General features: G+C 44.3%; 2 protein-coding genes across 4 annotated transcripts; both read left to right on the forward strand.

Annotated features, from left to right (window-relative positions):
- The first annotated feature begins 4,661 nt into the window (after nt 1–4,661).
- LOC112967724 (cytochrome P450 2D14) lies at nt 4,662–15,396 on the forward strand. 3 transcript variants are annotated; one of them, XM_026069163.1, is made up of 9 exons: nt 4,662–5,032; nt 6,795–6,966; nt 7,703–7,855; nt 8,528–8,688; nt 8,820–8,993; nt 10,904–11,045; nt 12,179–12,366; nt 13,308–13,449; nt 13,974–15,396. In XM_026069163.1, exons 1-9 carry the CDS (start codon nt 4,820–4,822, stop codon nt 14,150–14,152), a joined length of 1,524 nt encoding a protein of 507 aa, XP_025924948.1. In that variant the 5' UTR covers nt 4,662–4,819; the 3' UTR covers nt 14,153–15,396. The 3 variants fall into 3 exon arrangements, with proteins under 3 accessions (XP_025924948.1, XP_025924949.1, XP_025924950.1); XM_026069164.1 differs by lacking the exon at nt 13,974–15,396 and having other exon boundaries at nt 13,300–13,436; XM_026069165.1 differs by lacking the exon at nt 13,974–15,396 and having other exon boundaries at nt 13,303–13,436.
- Nucleotides 15,397–16,441: 1,045 nt separating this feature from the next.
- Nucleotides 16,442–18,924, forward strand: NDUFA6 (NADH:ubiquinone oxidoreductase subunit A6). The gene is made up of 3 exons (XM_026069161.1): nt 16,442–16,615; nt 17,158–17,273; nt 18,671–18,924. The coding sequence occupies exons 1-3, from the start codon at nt 16,489–16,491 to the stop codon at nt 18,800–18,802; spliced, it is 375 nt and encodes a 124-aa protein (XP_025924946.1). The 5' UTR covers nt 16,442–16,488; the 3' UTR covers nt 18,803–18,924.
- The last annotated feature ends 1,584 nt before the right edge of the window (nt 18,925–20,508 follow it).

The raw sequence follows: 20,508 nt of genomic DNA on the forward strand, positions 1-20,508 counted from the left end.
CTGCCCAGGAACCTGGACTTTAACCACATCTCTGCCAGGGAATGAGTATATTATGCTGGGTAATCACCGAGCCAGCAGTTTTCATAAACAGGCACTAATCTCTGCCCTTCATGTCCTGGGTACCAAACTTGTGACCCTGGGGTAAGATCTGCAGGAGCACCCTGCAAGTCCAGCCGGCAAACCCAACGTCTAGGCGTGTCCTATTAGGTACCAACAATTCAGAGGTTACTTTGGCTTAAGTTTCTGTTTTCTCCACTGGTGACAGCAGCAACTGCTCACCCCACAGGGATGTTGTGAGGATAAAAGATTGCCTGCTCTGCACTCAGTCAGTGATGACCACAATGGAAAAGTCCAGAAAACCCCACAACTCTGCCATCCAGGCGTGTCGTCAACAGCAGGTGGAAAAATAGGTCTTGAAGCCAAATACCATAATTAAAACAAGATAACTAAATGAGTATCATCTATCTTGTGCACTGAATGAAGTGAGGGTTCTGTAGGAAAAATAGCATGAGATCATAATTAATGATGATCTTTTATAATAGATGTGGACAAAAAGGCTTAATTAAGATGTGCAGGCAACTTTAACCCTTGCATTACCTTACTTCTGCATGCTTCATTTTGCAAGATTAGTAAGTTTTTTTTAAAACTTGCTTTCTGTTGTATTAGAGATTCTCCAGTCAGAAAATGGCAATGTCTGCATATAACTTCTGTAACTTCACTCAGTATTTCTCTTAACTGACTGTGCACAAAGCTGTGCACACAGCACAGTGGGGATGGCACTAGCTAAAATTACTATATATGAGTTTGGGTTTTTTCCCCCCGACTTAAAAAAAATCTCTCAAAATAATACTTTATTGAAAAAAAAATGCAGATGATCATCTCCCATCCTTGTCCCTTTCTCCTTCTCTCTCTGAGAAAGAGATTTGTTCTCTATTTTTTTTTGCTTATTTTGAAAATTTTCTTTTGAAATGACCTAAGCTATAACATTTGCTCTGGCCCTTTGCAGGGAAAGGCAATCCAAGCTACTAACAAAAAAAAAAAAAAAAAAGGAGGGGTTGTCTACTTCTTAGCCTGAAGGGGATAGAGGAAAAGATCATTTGTCCAGAGACCTTTTTGGAAGGGTGTATATGGGGGTTGCAGGGGAAGAGGTTTTTTTTTTTTTTTCCTTTTCTTAAGTTGGCACATTTCTCAGGTTGCTTTATGGCCTTAACATCAAGGCCAAACCCCAGGAAGAAGAGCAGCTGCAGCGTTACTCTTCTGGTGTCCTTTCAGGGTGATGTTTACTGAATGTAAATCCACTTACTGACCTCCCATCAACTATCCTTCTGACAGCCGAGGGGTGAGTGATGGGAGTCAGCTAGCCTTTAGCTCTAGCCATGATAAGCAAAAAAGAAAGAGCCCAGGTGGATACTTCTTCTCCAGCTGAAGTCTGTAAAGTTGAGAGCTCAGAATAAACAGAAACTGAAAGGGTAACAGCCTTTTTGCCAATGGGGTGATCAAGGAAATGTCTGCAGATATTCTTGAAGCCTTATTTTCCCATCTTTTCACTTGTTTTTTTGAGGGCATGGGTCATGAAAGTGAGTGTGAGAGGAACCCCTTGGTCACTTTTTAGCATCTAGCTGTCTCTTGCTCAAGCCCATCCACTGAGTCTAGGACCAGCAAAGCGCCAGCTCCTAAGAACTTGCGGCAGAGCTAGTCCAAGCATGGTGGGTACAGAGAAGTCTCCGAACTCCCAAACTTATTGCAGCTTGTGTTAGCTCTCCCAAGCTGTACTTGCTGAGAGTGCTCTCTGTCCCATCATCCAGATTGTTATTAAATATGGTAAAGTGTATGAGCCCCAGTATGGATCCCTGAGGGATGCCACTAGTGATAAGCCACCAGTTGGACTCTGTACTGCTGATACCAACGGTTCAACCAATTTCCACCCACCTTATCACCTCTCCAGTCCATCTCACCTTGATGTGGCTACAAGGATACTGTGGGAGACCATGTCAAAGGCCTTGCCAAAGTCAAGGTAATAAATGACATCCACATCATCAAAAACTTTCAAATTGCTCAGGCACAATTTGCTCCTGGTAAATCCAAGCTGGCTGCTCCCAGTCACCTTCCACTCCTTCATGTGCCTGGAAATAGCTTCCCAGGAAGATTTTTCTCCATAATCTCCCCAGGATCCCAGTTGAGGCTGACCAGATTATAGTTCCCCTGGATCCTCCTCCTTGCCCTCCTTGAAGATGGCTGTGACGTTTTACCAATCATCAGGCACCTCCCATGACTGCTGTGATCTTCCAAAGATGGTAGAGAGTGGCCTCACAGTGCTGTCAGCTGGCTCCCTCAGCACCCTTGGGTGCATCCCATCTGGTCCCATGGACTTCTGTATGTCCAGCTGGTTTAAGCGCTTCCCATCTCTGCCTCCTCAACTGTGGGTAACATTTTGCTCTGCTAGTTGGTTCACGGGCCTGGCGGGGGGATGTTACCAGTGACAACAGAGGCAGGAGAGTCATTAAGTACCTCAGCTTTTCCCAAGTCCTTGGTTACTCAGCCCTCTGCCCAATGACCAGTGGGCCCACATGTTCCTTAGCCTTTCTTTTGCAGGCAGTGTACTTGGAGAAGCCCATCTTGTTGCCCTTCACATCCCTCGCTGGCTCCAGTTCCAGTCAAAAGCTTTGGTTTTTCTTACTCCAGTCCTGCATGACTGGGCAATGTCTCTATATTCCTCTTGCTTCCTCCTCCTGTGCAATTGCTCTTTACATGTGAGCCCTATCAGTTCCCTGTTCACCAGTGCTGGCCTTCTGCCACACTTGCTCAACTTTCTGTGCATTGAAGCAGACTGTTCTGGTGCTTTGAGGAGGTTGTGCCTGAAGAGCAACCAGCTCTCCTGGGCACCTTTGACCTCCAGCTCAGTCTCCTGTGGTATCCTGCCAAGCAGATCTCTGAACAAGGAGAAATCTGCTCTCCTGAAGGCCAGGGCTGTAATGCTACTATTTGTCCTGCTCACGTCTCTCAGGACTTTTAAATTCATGGTTGCTTCAGCCAACACTACCCTTGACCTTCACATCCTGGACTGGTTCTTCTTTGTTTTCAAATAACAAACCCAGCAGAGCATCTCCCCTCCTTGGCTCATTGATCACCTCTGTCAAGAAATTGTCTTCAGTACACCCCAGAAACCCCCTGGCTTGCTTGTGCCCAACCATATTCTCCATCCAGCTAAAGTACACCCATGAGTCCCCGTGCCTGCAATTGTGTGAGATGGCTCCATTGACTCACTCTTCTTGATCAAGCAGACTGTAGTGGGCACATACCACAACATTGCCCATGTTGCTCTGTCCTCTTGTCCTGCCCACAAGCTCTTGACTGGCTCATCACCTGTCCCAAGGCAGAGCTCTGGGCACTCCTCTGCATAGAGCACAACCACTCCTCACCCTTTCCAGCCTGTCATTCCCCAAGGGCCTGTGTCCTTCCACTGCACCACTCTAGTCATCGGAGCTATTCCACCATGTCTCTGTAATCCAAATGAAGTCATAGCTCTGCAAGTGTTTAGGAAATAGTAATTCCTCCTGTTTATTTCTCATGCTGCACATGTTTATCTACAGGTACTTGAGATGAACCCTGGCCATGCTGCTTTCACAAGGGACATGCAGGAGTTTAGCCCATTGTGCATGTTCAGAGTCCACCAAGGGAGCCTCTGCACAAAAATAATGAGCATTTAGCCTCTTTGGGAAAGGGGCATTTCGAGGCTGTGGCTACATACCAGAGGTCACTGCACTGCCTTTCCAGGTGCAGCACTTTGCAGTCTGAACTCTCCATCACTGTTGCAGCAATTGCTCCATTAGGAGCTTTTCTCTGATCATGCTGAGATCACAGATCAAACTGTGATGGGTTTATTGCTTCTTTTTAGCTAGAACTAACTGTCATAATAGAGAGCTTTATTGATTTCCCATGGCAGTGGCACCAGGAGTACACAGCCGTGCTGTTTTATGAAATATTTGAACTATCTCCATAATTGTGTTTTCATTAGTACTGCCCCAAAGGCTGGAAATTTAAGGATCTTTGCAATACAGTTACTGCCCCCCTTGCATTTGAGCTGTATTCTACAAAAATCAAGGTCATCACACTGACTGACCTTTGGAGTTGGATAAAGATTGTTATTCCCAGAAACATAAATGATTTTTAAAGTGTCAGATCACTGTTTAAGGCCAATATTTGTGATCTGAGTGCTTACTGTAAGACAAAGCTTAACCTAGCCTGAGGTTTCTCAAGCTCCAATGGAGCAAATTCTCAGCCCTGCAAACAGAAAGCCAAAGAGCCTGTGTTTAGAAGCTGCTTCTCCCTTGAATTGTCTGTGAAGGTGACACAGGTTTAAACTCTTTCAAAATCACCACTCGAGAATGTAACAAAACTGAATTGCTTGTTTTGAACTGCGGTCTCAACCTGGCCGTGGGACAGGGCACCCAAACACCTGGATCTCACTCAGCTCTGCCCCACGGAGGGCACCACTGCAGGAACTGCTACCGCAGCAGGGGCAAAACAATTTGTAAGCTCTCACTTTGGAGGGGGAGTAGGCATCCTCAGCACCACTCCCCCAGGGCTGATCTGAGCAAGAGGAGGAGCTTGGGGTTTGGGCCAACTCCCACATTCACAGCAACTGCGGGGAGAAGGGAGCAGAAAAACAGGAAAAACGGGGCAGGAAAGAGAAAGCAAGGAAAAGAGGACAGCTACCTCGGGAAAGGAGTGAAAGAAAGGAGAAGGAGGAAGAGGAGAGTGAGAGGCAGAAACAGTCCTGGGTCAAAAAAGGAAGACCAAGGAGTAGACGGGCTAGAAAATGGCATTGCTTCTGTGGCTGGGGTCCCAGCTGTCGACCTGCTGGAACAACATCTCCATCCTGGGAATTTTTCTCACAGTCTTCACTTTGCTTTTTGATTTCATGAAGCGCAGGAAGAAGTGGAGCCACTACCCCCCGGGCCCAACCTCCCTGCCCTTCATTGGGACCATGCTGCACATCGATTTCCGCAACCCGCACCTCTCCTTCAACCAGGTGAGCCCCAGTCCCCGCCAGGAACAGTCCCGGGACCCCGCAAGGGGCTGGGCGCAGCTGGGGCTCCTGGGGAGTGAATCTGTGACAAAGAGCCCCTCACATGACCGTGGGCCCAGGAGGGGAGGGGATGCCCTGGCGTGATTTGATCAGAGGCAGGAGCTCTCAATCTTGTACAAAATCAAAGGGCAATGCCCTTTTCAAAGTCCAGGACAGAGCAAGTCATGGCCCTGTACAGATAAACAGATAACCACACACCAACACTTGCCAGCTTCTGTCTTCAAATGTCTGTGGGAGCTCAGTGAGAGATACTGTTTTACCCCTGTGACGGGTGATGTTGGCTCATCAGCGGGGCCCCAAATTAACAAGTGGGCAGGCGTAGGGGCAAGGGAATGCAGAGATGGACAAACAAGGGTGGGAGAGTAAATAGGTGCGTGTTTGGGATGTGGCTGCAGGAATGGCAGTTCCCTGTGGGTTGCCTAAGCATGCCCACAGGCTTGCGACAGTTCCAATAAAGGGATCTGCTTGTGGCATTTGCCCCGGCAGCAATGCACCAAATCTCTGTAGCATTCTTATTCAAAGTCAGGATTTATCTTTTCTCAAAGAAAAAAAATCAGCACAGCTTGCAGCAGCTAAACCATGGTTTTTTTGGTGCTTCAGTTTGCAAACTCCAGAGGCCTCTTTTTAGGTCAGAGCTGTTCAGCTCTCTGTCCAAAATCTGCCAAATGGAGAAACTAAATACAGCATTTGTATTGTTTGCTTGCATGCAGTCCAAAAGTATTACCATTTCAAATCACATCAAATCAGGGTCATGCTAGCTGCATTCTTGACCAGTAATTGCTTTTAATGACATATTTTTAGTGCCAGGAAAGTACTAATTTCCTTTCCAACTCAATTTCAGATACACTCACTGTATTTCACTTCCTTGCATTTCTCACATGATAGCACAGTTTGTGGGGCATTCCTATTACTGCAGGCTTCCAACAACAGGCTCCTGAGCCCTTGATATGTTAGTGACTAGCAGTGAAGCTTTGACCCATCTTCCTAGGGCCAAATGTCCAAAGGGCTTGTCTACCTGGAGAAAACTTAGCTCCTGGCAAGCCACAGGGTGAGTATACGGCTGACTGGCCTACCTGCAGCTGCTGTCATCATTATATCTGTTACAGACCACGACAGATGTAGGGTGCATGCCAGTTACCAGTTTTATTAGTTATATACGTTCCTTGCCCTAAAACTCCAGCATGGAACTGCCTTTTCCTACTGTCTTTCTGGGAACTGACCTCTGGGCAGATCTTTGGGAACAAACGTATATAAAAGAAATCACATATTACTTTATCATCAGTATTTCCTTCTAACAGAACAGACTGAATGACTCAAAACTTGCCTAGACTTTCAGACCAAAATAAATAAAAGTATTAGGGAATAACATGCTCTTGAATGTGAAGTCTTTAAAAATCTCATGTTTTCAGACAAAATCCAAAGTATTTGTACTTGGCAACAGTTTCACCAAGATTGCTGTATTCTAAACTTTTTCAGCTGACACTGCTCTGATCCCTGCTTCAGCTGGTGTTTGGCACTGCTCTGAGCTGTTGCCCTCAGAGAGTTTCCCATCAATGGTCAGCTGAAAGTTTCCTAATAAAAGCACCTCAAAATTACTAAATATTAAAGGTCTTAAGAAAGGATATGATGATTTTTTTTTGGTGTTACCATCCAGCAAAATTGCGTGCGAGCTTATTTTCAGTGATGTACTTGTTTGTCTTGGCAGCTTCATAAGAAGTTTGGAAACGTCTTTCATCTCCAGAACTGCTGGACCAATCTGGTAGTGCTGAACGGGTATAAAACAGTGAAGGAAGCCCTGGTCCACAGATCAGAGGATTTTGCTGACAGGCCATACCTTCCAATGTATGAGCATGTGGGCTATGGAAGTAAATCTGAAGGCAAGTCCTTTGGAAATGGACATTCCCTGCTAGTGCTAGCACAGGGAGGGTTGGGTAGTTGGAAGATTTTCCTAGTACAGTGCCTCCTGCTCATGTCCCTCTGGTCATTCTCCTTGTACACTCTGCAACTCTTCTGTGGTGACAAAATTAGATTAGATGAAAAATCTCTCCCCCTCCTCTCCCAGTTCTAGTTAGTGGCTGTAGGATGGCTTCATGTACTAGCATACACCTCTTCTGTGGTGTGAGGACACAATCAGCTGTGCCACTTGCCTGCCAACATTGGAGCTGGTAGATCCCACTGCCCAGTGGCTAGTCCTTATGCTACCGCACTAGGTACATTTCATCATCAGCACGAAAATTATCTTCCTCCAAGATAAAGAGAGTATTATCCATCAACCTGCCCAGATCTCTCATCCCTGGCTTCTGTGCACTGGCACAAACTGCTACCCCAGTTCACACAAGCTGAGGGCACAACTCTGAATAGTTTGGGGGAATTATTCTGCATTCCTTTCTTCTTCGCAACACTTGTTGCTCTCAGAGAGTTCCCTCTCCACCTTCGCTAACCATGTACATGTATTAGAAGGTGCAGTAACAAGTCTTTTGAATTTCTGTACAAATGAGCTGTACAAGATCAGACCCTTTCATCTATCCACACAAACTCACATTGGCTATTCTCTAGTGGACTTTGCATGGTGTACACATCAGTGCTTTTGACATTTCCTGCTCATAATTCCAGGGATTGTTATTGCAAGATATGGGCACGTCTGGAAGGAGCTAAGGAAATTCACACTCTCTACCTTGAGGAACTTTGGGATGGGAAAGAAATCCTTGGAGGAGCAAGTGACTGAGGAAGCGGGATTTCTGTGCTCTGCAGTCAGTTCTGAAGAAGGTTTGTCACATCCAGAAGGATGGGGGAATTGATCTAAATAACCATAGAAAAAGGCAATATAGTGATGCAGAGAGAAAAGTAACAATACAGCCACTCTCATTCACGTGCAGTGTTCTCTTTCTAAATGAATGCAGTTTCAAGTCTGTGTACATAATAATTACTGACCCTGCTCTGCCTTGAAGCCTATGTTGCATAGTGAGACTACTGTAACACCAATCAGTTTGAGACAGGAAATAAACAGTCATAATAAGTAATACAAGTCCCAGTAGAGGTAAAATATCGTTATTTCTAGAATTGAGTAACTATTACCTTTATGAAGTTTCGGCCAACATATCGGTATTATCACACTTGATAAAAGTGAAGTGGACAGTTCTCGCAGCACAGCACCTGCCATTTAGACACAAAGAGATGTGTTATCTGGTGTGTGACAGCACAATGCTGCAACTCTTAGCTTTTCTTTGGGAGTTTCTCATTTAAACGATGATCAACCAAATACTAGTAGGAGATGAGAAGATGCATCCCAGTGTGATGCATTTTCACTTTGAGCAGTTTGGGGGCTTTTCCTCATGCAGGCATCAAGAAGCTATTTGTGCATTCTCTCAGGCTGACAGATGAGCTACAATAGCTTAATGTTGCTTAGCCTCTTTGCTTGGTCTCCATTTTCATTTTTAGGTCGTCCTTTTGATCTGCGTTTTCTTGTAAATAATGCAGTCTGCAATGTGATCTGCACCACCATCTATGGAGAGCGTTTTGACTATGGTGACAAGACGTTCAAGGAGCTGCTATGTTTGTTTGAAAACTCCCTGAAAGAAGAAGCTGGATTCCTGCCTCAGGTAACCCAATAATGTAATTTGATCCCTAAAAAGCCGCCCTTTGTTGCTTTAGAGTATTGTGTTTTCATTATTTTTTCTTTTGCACAATGTCACATAATGTCTTGTTTCTCTTTCTGGTTCTGGCATCCCAGCTTCTAAACACGGTGCCTATTTTGTTGCGCATCCCTGGAGTGCCACAAAAAGTCTTTCGAAGGCAGAAGGAGTTCATGGACTTCATAGACGTTCTTGTACATAAGCACATGGAGAACTGGAACCCTGATTATATCCGAGATTTCACTGATGCATTTCTAAAGGAAATGGAGAAGGTAGGGAGAGACCAGCAAAACCTCAGGGTCCAAAGTTAATTCCTCTTCTTATTTAAGCTTCTTGATGGAAGCTGACTTTCCTCATGAAACTCTAAAAATACCTCTTGACAACTAATCTCCTATTTATTTCATTTCACTTTGTATGTCAAGAAGAAAAGTGTTGACTTTTTCATGCTGTGCCCTCCTTTATTGTCTTAAGAGATCATATGATGTTCTTGTCCCCATTTTCTACCTTCAGTTTCCCTTGATTGTCCAGCAGCCTCCTCCTCCCTTAAAGTCTGTCTGCAACAAGTTTTTAAACTTTTAATTGATCTCATGTTGGTATACAGAAGAGTCAAACACCATTTATAAGGCATTTAAAAGGCAATGAATGAGATTTCACTAATATTTCTAAGTCTGCTCTGAACGACAAGTCAACATGCAAAATTTTGTGTTCATCAGAGCCTTAATGACCTGACAACTCAAAATCATTTAGAAAACAGCAACAACAGACTAGATTTTTGGTACCACTGCCTGGCCAGCACCCTGCCTTTAAATCAAGCTATGACTTGGAAAGATGGCATCACTTATGGGATGTTTGTCTTTGAATTACTTGATAAATAATTAGTTTGTTTCATTGCCCTTCTACGGAAAAGATGAAGGCCTAAATCTGAATTCTACTGAAATTAAAAGGAGTCTCTCTTTTGATTTAGCTAGGTCAGTATAAAATCAAAGGCATGAGTGTCAGCCCATCCAGCCACCAAATGTTTCTGTGCATGGATTCACTGAATTTCAAGTGCCAGATGAGCAATAGTAGTAAATTCTGTCTGAGAATTGCTTTCACCATCTGAGTCCTCAGGATAGACTGCTTCTCTGCATAATGAATCCTGCCATACTGTGGGGTGTCAGGCACGTCCCATCTGTGAGTTAATCACCTAGCTCACACAGGCAGAGCAACGTGACCTACGTTACTCTGCGCTGAGCTATACTATTCCAGGGTGGCAGAAATGTCTTTACTTATGAGATTTGAGCCTGACCACGTTCCCTCTTGTCACATATCTCTTCTGTTCACTGAGATCCCCTGATAATCCAGCCTGGAAAATCCCACCACTGGGTTAACTTTGGTCAGATGAGTCCCATAGCTCCCTTCCTGGAGATGTTTTATTTGAATAACTGTTGAGTCTTAAAACACCTTTTTAACTGCTATCCATATTAAGACAGCATCAAAATATGCAGAATAACTTAACAGAAGCTAGTCCCTAGGAAAGAAAAGCATAAAAAAGATTAGAAAAGACAAGCAGATGAACTCACGCAGGGAGCTTGTCATGTCTCATATGCTAACAAATTTGAAATCAATTAGCATTTGGATGAGATACCAGTTTTACTGAAATTGGTGTTGCAGACTTAATAGGCAGCAATGGTACCCTGACCTTCTTTTTTTTCCCCAGTTGTAAGAAAATACCAGGGCAGGAGTAGAGACAAGCTGTAATTTATAGCTATAGGTAACCCCCTCAAAATATGGTTAATTTTGCATTTGCCACATGAATGCAGCCTGCTCTCCACTGCATGGGTTTTCTGATCTGATCAGACCTGAATAATTCTGTTCCCCCTCCTCTGGGGGAGGTTGTTCTGGTAAGTGGCAGCGGCCTGCTGTCTGAATTGAGAGCACAAGATGTTCACTTCTGATCTGAAGACAGGCATAATGTTCATCTCTCAGGGTATGGGAGATAACTGATGACCTTCAAATGCATGAGGTGACAGGGTCACTGAAGTACATTGGTCATATACAGACAGTTGCCTGTGTTATACTCTACTTTGCCAATGAATAAATTTTTTGGTGAGCAAAAATGTATCAGTACTTCTCTAGAACAATGCTCTTCTCTCCCAGCAAATATCTTTGGTCCAATCACACAATTTTTTGCTTTACTCAGGGTAAGGTGGCTGAAGAGAATGGTTTCAATTATAACAACCTTCGTCTGGTGACAGCAGACTTGTTTGCAGCTGGTTCTGAGACCACCTCCACCACCCTCCGGTGGGCGTTTCTGTACATGCTTCTCCACCCAGAAATACAGAGTAAGTGAGAGGACAGTTAGAGGTGTGGATTGTTCCTGTCAACCCTCATTTTTCTCTAAGGAGACTGAACATCTTCTATCCATGGTTTGGGATTTTTGCAATAAGAAATAACTTTGGTGTTTGTTGGTCTAGAAGAAACCAGGAGAGAAAGTTCCCCAAATATAGCTGTTCTGGCAGGGCCCAGTGGCAGGGGGAAAGAAGGGAGCCCCTGATAAAAAGACTGTGGAGTTGGAAAAGAAAGTTCATGCTCCTTCTCTCTCCTTAGTAGGCCCCAAGGCTACTTAGGGACTTCCCATGGCCAGAGTAGCCTCCTTCCTATGTGTGGAAGAGATGCTAATCTGTTTTAATTCTCTAATGCTGCATGCCCAAATGCACTTGGAACCACAGAGAGGAGGGGTAAGGTAGGGTGTCCAGTGACAACACCTTTATTAAAGACATTGAGCACAAAGAATAGTTTTATAGATTGCTCTGAGCAACTGAAAATCAATGCATTTCCCTTTAGTTTCTGCTCCTCTTTATAACTGCTCATCCTGCTTTCACCCACTGTCTACTGAGCGCATGCTACCAGCTTTCCTACAACTTGAACCAGCCCTTTCTGTTTATCTAAGGGAGTTTTGGTTCCTTAGTTGCCCTGCTTTCTGCAGAGAAAAAACAAACAAACAAACAAGAAAAACAGAACCAAACCAAAAAAATGCATACAAGTCTGTCTATGAGATCAGGAGTTAGCAACTGAGGAACAGATCTGGGGCTTCAGGGAAATATCCCAGAAGTTAGATGAACCAACACTTTGTCCGGACAGGAACCAAGCATTTGTCTGTGTCTGCTGGATCCCCTTTCTGATGTCTAAGTGATGCCAGTATCTGTCAGCAGCACTGACACTTCCACTGGGGAACTGTCCTGTAGTTGATACGGGTACAGCTGAAATGTTCTAAGAAAATATGCAGCCAAATGTTACTATAGCATATTCAAACAGAAAATATCTCCTAAAGGCTGCAGTCAAGTTTAGCTCCTCACTGTGGCAGGAATTGCTTAAATAAAAAGGGAGAATCTCTGCTCCAGAAAGTTTAGACAAAAGTAAAAGCTGAATATCTTGAAATATGCTGCATCATCTTCAGTGTAAAATGTCTTCTCAGATAAAGTCCAAGCAGAGATTGATAAAGTGATTGGCAGAGAGAGATCACCCACAATGGAGGACCAAGTGAACATGCCCTACACCAATGCTGTGATCCATGAAGTACAACGTTATGGGGATGTCATTCCTATTGGACTACCTCATATGACATACCGGGACATCGAGTTTCAAGGTTTCTTCATTCCCAAGGTGACTGCGGCCAGATGGGCAATGCGGCATCCTTTCCCTGTGCAGATGCCAGGCTCAGGTGTGGGGGGCCCCACACAACTCTGCCCTGTTCCACTTCCAGTCCTGAATCAGTCACTGGCAAGTGCTGAAGTGGGGAATTTTGAAATGCTAAGACCAGAGAGATGGCCACATTTGTGCTCTAAGTTTATGCTGGTTATGTGGGAGTCCAACAAGTGTAGTGGCAGCTCAGCACAAAGGTTTGCTTTTCTTTAGATGAGCTGTGACTTTCACTGCTTCTGTTGTAAGGGGAAGGTAAAGGAATGTAAAGGGCTCTTTGGAGGCATATGGTGACTTTCCCAGGATGGTAGTAGTTAAAACGCTCTAACCTCTGAAGCTATTCAGATACCACTGGCATTCAGTCCACTGCCACTGTGACAGGCAGTAAGTACACTTCTGTCCTGGCAGCGTTGGCAGCAATGAAAACATGATATATTTTTTCAGCCTTGCATTATCTCGTGTAACTTAAAACATTGACATGCGAAACAGGAAAGCTTTGCAATTTTCCACAGCCCATATGAAGTTTGGGCTTTGAAATCTGTCAGTTAGCTGTTTCTCTCCAGCTATAAAACAAATCCAAGAAGATCTGGGGAGTGGAGGCTGTTTCCACAATGTGACCATGAAATTGGCCTTTGCATGCAATGGCCTTTGTAAGGATACAAATTACAAGAGTTCAAATGCTTCAGAGCATAGGGCAGGCACCAGACAGAGTTGGAAAAGTGCCCTGCTGTATTTCTATTTTAAATTAGATGTGGGAGAGGAGTTCTGTGCCTTATTCTGAAGTACCTAATGATGGCTGCTGTTAGAGGAGAGAGACTGACTAAGGGGAGACCAGCACTGATCTGTTGTGCCATGATAATCCTGCTGTTCTCATACAAGTTGTTTCTTTTTGTGGAGGAGCACAGGGGACAACAGTCATCACCAACTTGTCTTCCATGCTAAAGGATGAGGCAGTCTGGGAGAAGCCAAACCAGTTTTACCCAGAACACTTCCTGGATGTGAACGGGCAGTTTGTGAAACGAGAGGCCTTCATGCCTTTCTCAGCAGGTAAATCTAAGGGAAGGATCTAGCTGCCCATGTGGAAGCCAGGTACAGAATAGGAGGGGTGATCTGGCTGCTGAAAAGTGGGAAGCTTCTTCCAGAAACCATCTCAGGAAAACCCTGGAACAGGCTGCCGGAGAGGCTGTGGCTCCACCCTTCAAAACTGTCTGGCCAAGGCCCTGAGCAACCTGAACTGGTTTTGAAGCTAGATCTAACTTTGAGTTTGGCCCTACCTTGAGCAGAGATAAGACTACATGACCTGCAGGGGGCTCTTCCAACCTAAATTATTCTATGATCCAATGCACATAGAGAGGGTCTGTCCCCATCTAACTAGCTGTGAGCGTCTGTACCCTTTGGACTTGGTTAACATGGCACTTACCTTCTTCCTTCCCTCCACCCTGAACAAAACAATCTACTGATCCTCTGGTTACTGCATCCTGTGGCTGCACACAGGGGGTGCTTCTCCCACAAAGATTTCAGAGTGGTTTAATGTCCTCTTTCACAGACAATTTCTACTCCCTTTCTTGCAGGTCGCCGCATTTGCCTGGGGGAACAGTTGGCAAGGATGGAGCTCTTTATTTTCTTTACCACTCTCCTGCAGAAATTCACCTTTGTACTCCCAGAGGATCAGCCCAGGCCACGGGAGGATGGCTGCTTTGCCCTCACGTGCTCCCCATACCCCTACCAAGTTCGAGCTGTCCCAAGATAAATGCACATTGCTCTCCTTACACCCAAAGAGAGTGCTGTAGTTTGGCTGGGCTTTGTTATTGGCTGCAGAAACAGAGCTCACCAAGCACATAGCTAATGAAAGAATATTACTCCTGAATTACTCTCTACTGAACTACAAGGATATCCCAGGTAAAAGACAACCCCTGGACCTTGCTCACTGTAGGAGAAAAAAAGTTGAAAAAAACTCTGAGATACTCTGGTCCCATTCCCTTCTTTGTCCACCCCACTGCACACACAGCCACTCTTGGCCTCCCATGCCGTGCAGGCCAGGGCAGTGTGTGTCTCTGCATGTCCTTCCTCCTGGTGCCCAGGGGAGTCCAGCTCTGGCTTAGTTCCTGCAGAAACAGTTCACTCACTGCCAGTCATTTGATTTGGCATGTGTTGTCTGTGGGCAGGGCAAAAGCTTCAGCTCTTCTCACAAGGTGACATTTAAATACAAGGCAATGTGTGTTTTCAGGATGGTGCTCCTGAAAAAGCTTACCATTTGATAAATATATAACCCCTTCATTACTTCCTGCTATTGCATACTCTGCCTTTGTTTACAGCCCCAAAGAATGAAAATTTTATTCCAGAGAAATGCCTGACAACCACTATATTATACTAAGTCTCTGACAGGAGTAAATACAAAGAAAGTGTCCATAAATAATCGGTATTATGTTTCAGCCACAGAAGCAGGTAATTTGTGAAATAATATTGGATTTTCTACAAATATTTTTAAAGAGGAATCCTGCTGTTTAGATTTACTATCTCCTATCTAATTAGTTCCTGAAAACTGCTTTTTTTCAGTGTTACATAAAATGAACTCTTGGGCAGCACCTCTGGTACTCACAAAGGGATGGGGATATGCTGCTGTTTGAAATAGTGCAGCTGTAGATTTCAGAGGTAGCTTTCTCATTCTTCCTGCAATATTTCTGACAAAATGTACTGCAAGGTGTTAAGGAGATCAGGCATGTTGATGTTTAGATTAGTAGGAACTAAATTTTAACCATGTGACTGAAAAGACTGCAGCACAAAGGAGCTCATAGGCACCGTAACGACTTAAAACCTCAAATACTGAGTGCATATATGTGCACACATTCACATATATCTTTCTAATAGTAAATATAATAAGCTATGAAGGCTACTGAATTATGCAAATACTTGTTAGTAACTTTTGGTATGATTTTAACTTCAGCAGGAATTGCACATTTATGCTTTTCATCCACAAAATAATCCAAAAGAATAAAAGTGATCTGAAAAGTCTGCTTTTTTTTCCTCCTCTCAACCTTGTGGTTGTCTCACAGTTCTGCTGTACATCTGCCTCAAATATTTACTTGACAATTCTCTGCTTACAGCCAGAATGCAGTTTCTTTTACGATCCTTTTAGTGTTACTTGTTTGGTTGGTTCAGTGACTCTGAACTGAATGTTTATGAAGTTACCAGCATGATGTCATGTTTTTTTTAAGAGGTTTTGGTGAAGTAAACCTAAAAGTAGTCAGAAAGAAAAGATCCCAGCAATCATGTCATTGGATAAAAAGCATGGAGATATCTAGAGCAGGGAATGCCTTTTTAACATGCATGAACACACTCAAAGAGTGAAAGTCAGTCTGCATATGTGAACATCAGCTGGTGGTATTTTGGAGGCAGGGTTTCGCCTCTGGCTAAAGAGCAGAATCTGGTCACTACAAGTACAGTTCCCTGGTCAATGGCCTCGAACATCTAAATCCCTGCTGCTTCAGACAAAAAAAAAAAGTTTCAAAGGAAATGTTAGTTAATCAGAAAAATCCATGCTGATCTAAGGAAATCAAACTCACTAGACCCAACTCAAAGGCTACCTATGTGACCCTAAGAGAATGGCTTAAGACAAGCACATCTAAAATAAAAGGGAACAAACAAAAAGATCATTGCAGAACACAGGTCTAGCGCTGATGAACAGGAATGGAGAGAAGTTCTTAGAGCCAAAAATGAACGCGTCATGCGCCAGGGGATGCCGGGAGCAAGCGCTGCCCAGCAGTCACGGGGAGAGGGGCGCTACATCTATGGCGGCTGTAGCGCCCGCAGCCGTTGAGAAACGTCCCGGCCGCCACCGCGGCGGAAAGGGGGCGGGGGAGCCGCAAGGAGTCTGCTCCTCCTCCCACCGCCCACGGCGATTGACCACACGGGAGGGCCTCGGGCCACCGCTATTTGCCAGGGAGGCGGCGCGCCCCGCCCAAAAGGTGCGGAGTGGCAGCGCGGCGGCCCAGTGAGACGCCGGCGTTCTGGAGCGCCCTGCCCGCCGGCGGCAGGGAAGGGGCGGGCGGCGCCGCGCGAAGCGGTGGAGGGGGTGGCCGGGGGAAGATGGCGGTGGCCGGCAAAGGAGCCGTGGCCACGGCGGTGAAGCCGATCTTCAGCCGGGACTTGGGCGAGGCGAAGCGACGCGTGAGGGAGCTGTACCGAGCCTGGTACCGCGAGGTGCCCAACACCGGTGAGGGGAGGGAGGGGGCGTAGGGCCGACTGCGCATGAGCGGGCGGGAGCGCGAGCTCAAGGTCGTAACGGCCGCCCCGCTGCCGCTGCTGGGTTCTTAAAGGGCCAGTCCATGGTGACGGTTACCCCTATCCCCTGGCGTGTGGAGGTTCCCATCGCAGCCCCCGGCTTCACGCTGCCGGGTTTGCCTTGCCCAGGCAGCCTGACTTTCTCCGCGCCTGGAGGCTGAGGGAGGTCTGGCCTCCACACACTTGTTTACTGGGTGAAATTGGTTTTATTTTTCTAGCTGAGTAGAGGATAAGTCCACATTTTATTCTCCCTAATAGGGGTGTGTGGCATCACTGTCTGCTTTCTTAAGCTGCACTGGTTTCGTATCCTGACTGTGTTGTATATTTGTTTTACATTAGTAATGTTAACTAAGCTGGCAGACGCTGCCAGAACAAATGACTGTAGGATTTTGTAGGGTTGGAACTGAACGCTTTCAGCAGAAAAACTTAAGAGCAATGTAGATGACCTCTGTTGGTGTTCTCTGCTTTTCCTAGTACATGTATACCAGCTGGACATCACAGTGAAATGGGGGCGTAATAAGGTGCGGGAAATGTTCATGAAGAATGCCCATGTTACAGACCCTCGGGTGATTGATTTGCTGGTTATTAAGGTACAAACAAATTATTCCTTTCTTGTTGAAGCTGCAATATGTGAAAGTGGGTAACTGGTGTTGAGTGTGATGGAGAATAGGGGCTGTTTTACTGATCAGTTTTATCTCAGCATCTCAGTTGGCTTTATGGAGGAGCTAAGCCAATCTGGACTGCAAAAGACATATCTCTAGTGACACAAGCTTGTTGATAAGGAAACAAGCTGCTTTAGCATGGAGAGGAATAGGGTCTTTGCTCCACTGTCGTGTGTCAGAGCGGCTAGAATATGGATTTCTGTCATTCAGCATAGTGGCTCTTCCAGTTTGCAGATGCTTAAAAGAAGTGTACGACAGGCAAAACAGCAATCTAAACACTACTGTACTTTCTTTTAGAAAGCAGTGACAATTGAAGGAGAGGGGAAAAGGATGCTGCCAACTAGTTCGCCATCAGAAATGACCTTTCTACTCCCTATTGCACTTCCTTAGATTGTGGTGTGTTTCTCCTCACCATTTCTGAAACATGCATTAGAAAGGCAATGCTTGATGGGAGACTGGTTTTGGGTTTGCATAGGTGACAAGACACCCTGACCCAGTAAGATTTCTGGGTATGTCTTAAGACTGAAACTTGTCTGGGTCAAAGGAATAATGTAAATACCAAGAGCAGGGTAACACTAAAAAACCTGTCTGAGCAGCAATAACTGGGCTCTGCAGTTCTAATGGATTAGAAAGCTTCCAACCAAGCACTACCATGCTCATCTGTAGTGCTTCATACATTGAAGACTGCTAATCTGTCTTTAAATGATTGAAAGGAAGTCTGGAAACAGAGTTTTAGGTATTACATTAGGTGGTACCTCCAGACACTTTCATTCTGCACTGTGCTGCCATCCCCTGAAATCAATACAGTAACTATTATACTAGAGTTATGAAGAATCTGGTATGTTTAATATCTCTGTGCTAGTGATGTCAGTGCAGAGCACTTACCAGCAATTTTACTTTGCTTTACAGCTAACTCACTGGTATTTCAAAAGTGCTTTTAAATGGAGATGTGGGAAAGTTAGGAATGTTATATAGACATGCTTATGGCGTGCCAGTGACAAGAGAAGTAAGCCAGGTTCTAGAAAGAGGGCAGGGCCCCTTGCTCCTTCCACAGGGCTGGGAAGCTGTACTGTAAAGACAACTAATCTGCTAATGTAGGACACAAAGCATTGAAATCCTAAGGCAAGAACAGTGTATAAGTGATGCAAGGAATCTTTCGGAGTACGGATTAGTTGATGCAGCTATTTAAGTTTTTAAAGCTTTTCTTAAGACTAAACGTGGAAGAAATAAGCCAAAGAGCATTCAAATGACTTTTACAATGCTGTATAGTTAGAACTGAGTTCTAATTAAGAATTAGTCTAAGACATTCTTTTGTTTGTGCACAGGGAAAAATGGAACTTCAAGAAACTATTAATGTATGGAAGCAGAGGACTCACGTCATGAGGTATTTCCATGAGACGGAAACTCCACGACCTAAAGACTTTCTGTCCAAATTCTATGCAGGCCACGATCCTTGAGACAGACTGAGTGTGTCTTGCTGCCTTGTATTACAAATAAAGATCTATATAGTAGAAAGAAAATCTGCTCAGAAAGAGTGTATACCACTGTTTATATAAAGAGTCTAATGACTAAATCTGAATCCAGTATGTGTGTGCAAATCATTATGAACTGCATGAACAGCTGTGATTTCCTGTTTTTTGACAGTGTTTATTTTTGATGGGTGGAGTTTGTCCCATCACTTGCCCTGGAGTACCAATGAATAACCAGAATATAACCTGGTTGTGGAGTTTTCTGCTTAGCCTGCAGGCCTGTGTGTGTAGGTGTTAGCTCCCAGGAAGAAAGAGCAGACCTTCAGAAAAGCCACTGTAGTCACAGAAGTATTTTTGCGTTTGAGGCCCAACTGTTTTCATGCAGTGTTTTGCAATTTCATGCTATGACATTGTTGACCATGTTTTTACTTTGACACTATTCTCTGTTTACCTCCTACCAGAGAATGGTGTAAAATCTAATAGGCCAATAAAGCCTTTTGTACAATAAAAGATCAGTAGAGTCTCTGTTTCCCTGTTGCAAAATGAAATTATCTGGGAAAATGGATTTTTATATCATTATCTAGAATAGGGAGACTCCATAAGAGCATCTGAATGCATAGTAGAAGGTAGTATCCTACCATCACCTCCGTAATTAAATCAGGAATTACTAGATAAATTGTTGAGAAAAGTAAGCAGAATTTGCTCCTTCACCAGTGAAAATGTTTTCAGCAGGTAACTAAATGCTGGAGCACTCCTGTGTGCAATCAGCATTGAATCCTTGTAGCGCTCTCAAACTTCTTATCCTTGCCTAAGTACCATTTTGGGTCTTCTTCCCCATATGAGAACTGTTAGGCAGCACTCCTCAGGGCTCTATGTGTGTATGTGTACCTAGAAGCTTTAGGGATGGGATGTTTTTAGGACGAGGCTGAAGGACAGACTACAGGATCAAGCAGCAATAAGGAGTAGAGATATGCTGGTTCCCAAGAGCAGATGAACTGAGCAACCATTTCTCAGAAGGCCTTGGGGAAGCAGGGAGCAACTCAGATACTGAGTAACTTGAGAACTTGTCAGCTGCCTTCAACTACCAATGTTAGAGTTACTCAGTTTGCAGGTTCCCTTTTCTGTCAGTTGTACATGGATCTGTCCTACCTAAGCTAGAGAGAGATACAGAGCAAATATAAAAAATCATTGTCAAACAGCGGGTGAATATGGCTGTTTGAACTATATGTTGTGCTAATGTGTATGTGTACTGTCTCAAAATTTGTTTGTCACCTGAAATCAGAGCAAGTTATATGTAATTTAAAGATGCAAAGCAATTCTGTATGTTTACAAAATGAAGCTAAGGAGGGCAGTGCCATAAATGTTAGATATGCCACAGCATGGAATCTACTATGAGAATGCTGGCAAAGCTAAGAAGTAACTGTTCACTGTTAGGAGGTAAGGGAGACTAACTTAAATTTTACATTTAATTTAAAAGATTAAAAAAAAAAAAATAGGTGAGAAAATTTTCACCCTAACCTCCTTAAACTCAGAAGTAAACTAATTGTGATAAAAGATGAGATTTCTGTTGAGAGATCTTTCTTGAGGAAAAGTAATAGGATCGCTCAATTTGAGAGATGCTGACAGATTTTCATAAGGAAGCATTAGTCTTGGGTACCAGTAAGCCAAGAACTTCTTACTTGCATTTTCAGATA

Source organism: Apteryx rowi, unplaced genomic scaffold (genome assembly GCF_003343035.1).
Source record: "Apteryx rowi isolate R43461 unplaced genomic scaffold, aptRow1 scaffold_287, whole genome shotgun sequence".
NCBI classification, from domain to species: domain Eukaryota; kingdom Metazoa; phylum Chordata; class Aves; order Apterygiformes; family Apterygidae; genus Apteryx; species Apteryx rowi.

Bases quoted from the DNA above. Each gene is read 5' to 3' on its own strand.
- LOC112967724 (XM_026069163.1), top strand. From the start codon at position 4,820: ATGGCATTGCTTCTGTGGCTGGGGTCCCAGCTGTCGACCTGCTGGAAC. The intron at 6,967-7,702 runs GCAAGTCCTTTG...TCATAATTCCAG, and splicing joins CTATGGAAGTAAATCTGAAG to GGATTGTTATTGCAAGATAT. The intron at 8,689-8,819 runs GTAACCCAATAA...CTGGCATCCCAG, and splicing joins AAGCTGGATTCCTGCCTCAG to CTTCTAAACACGGTGCCTAT.
- NDUFA6 (XM_026069161.1), top strand. From the start codon at position 16,489: ATGGCGGTGGCCGGCAAAGGAGCCGTGGCCACGGCGGTGAAGCCGATC. The intron at 16,616-17,157 runs GTGAGGGGAGGG...TGCTTTTCCTAG, and splicing joins CCGCGAGGTGCCCAACACCG to TACATGTATACCAGCTGGAC. The intron at 17,274-18,670 runs GTACAAACAAAT...GTTTGTGCACAG, and splicing joins TTGATTTGCTGGTTATTAAG to GGAAAAATGGAACTTCAAGA.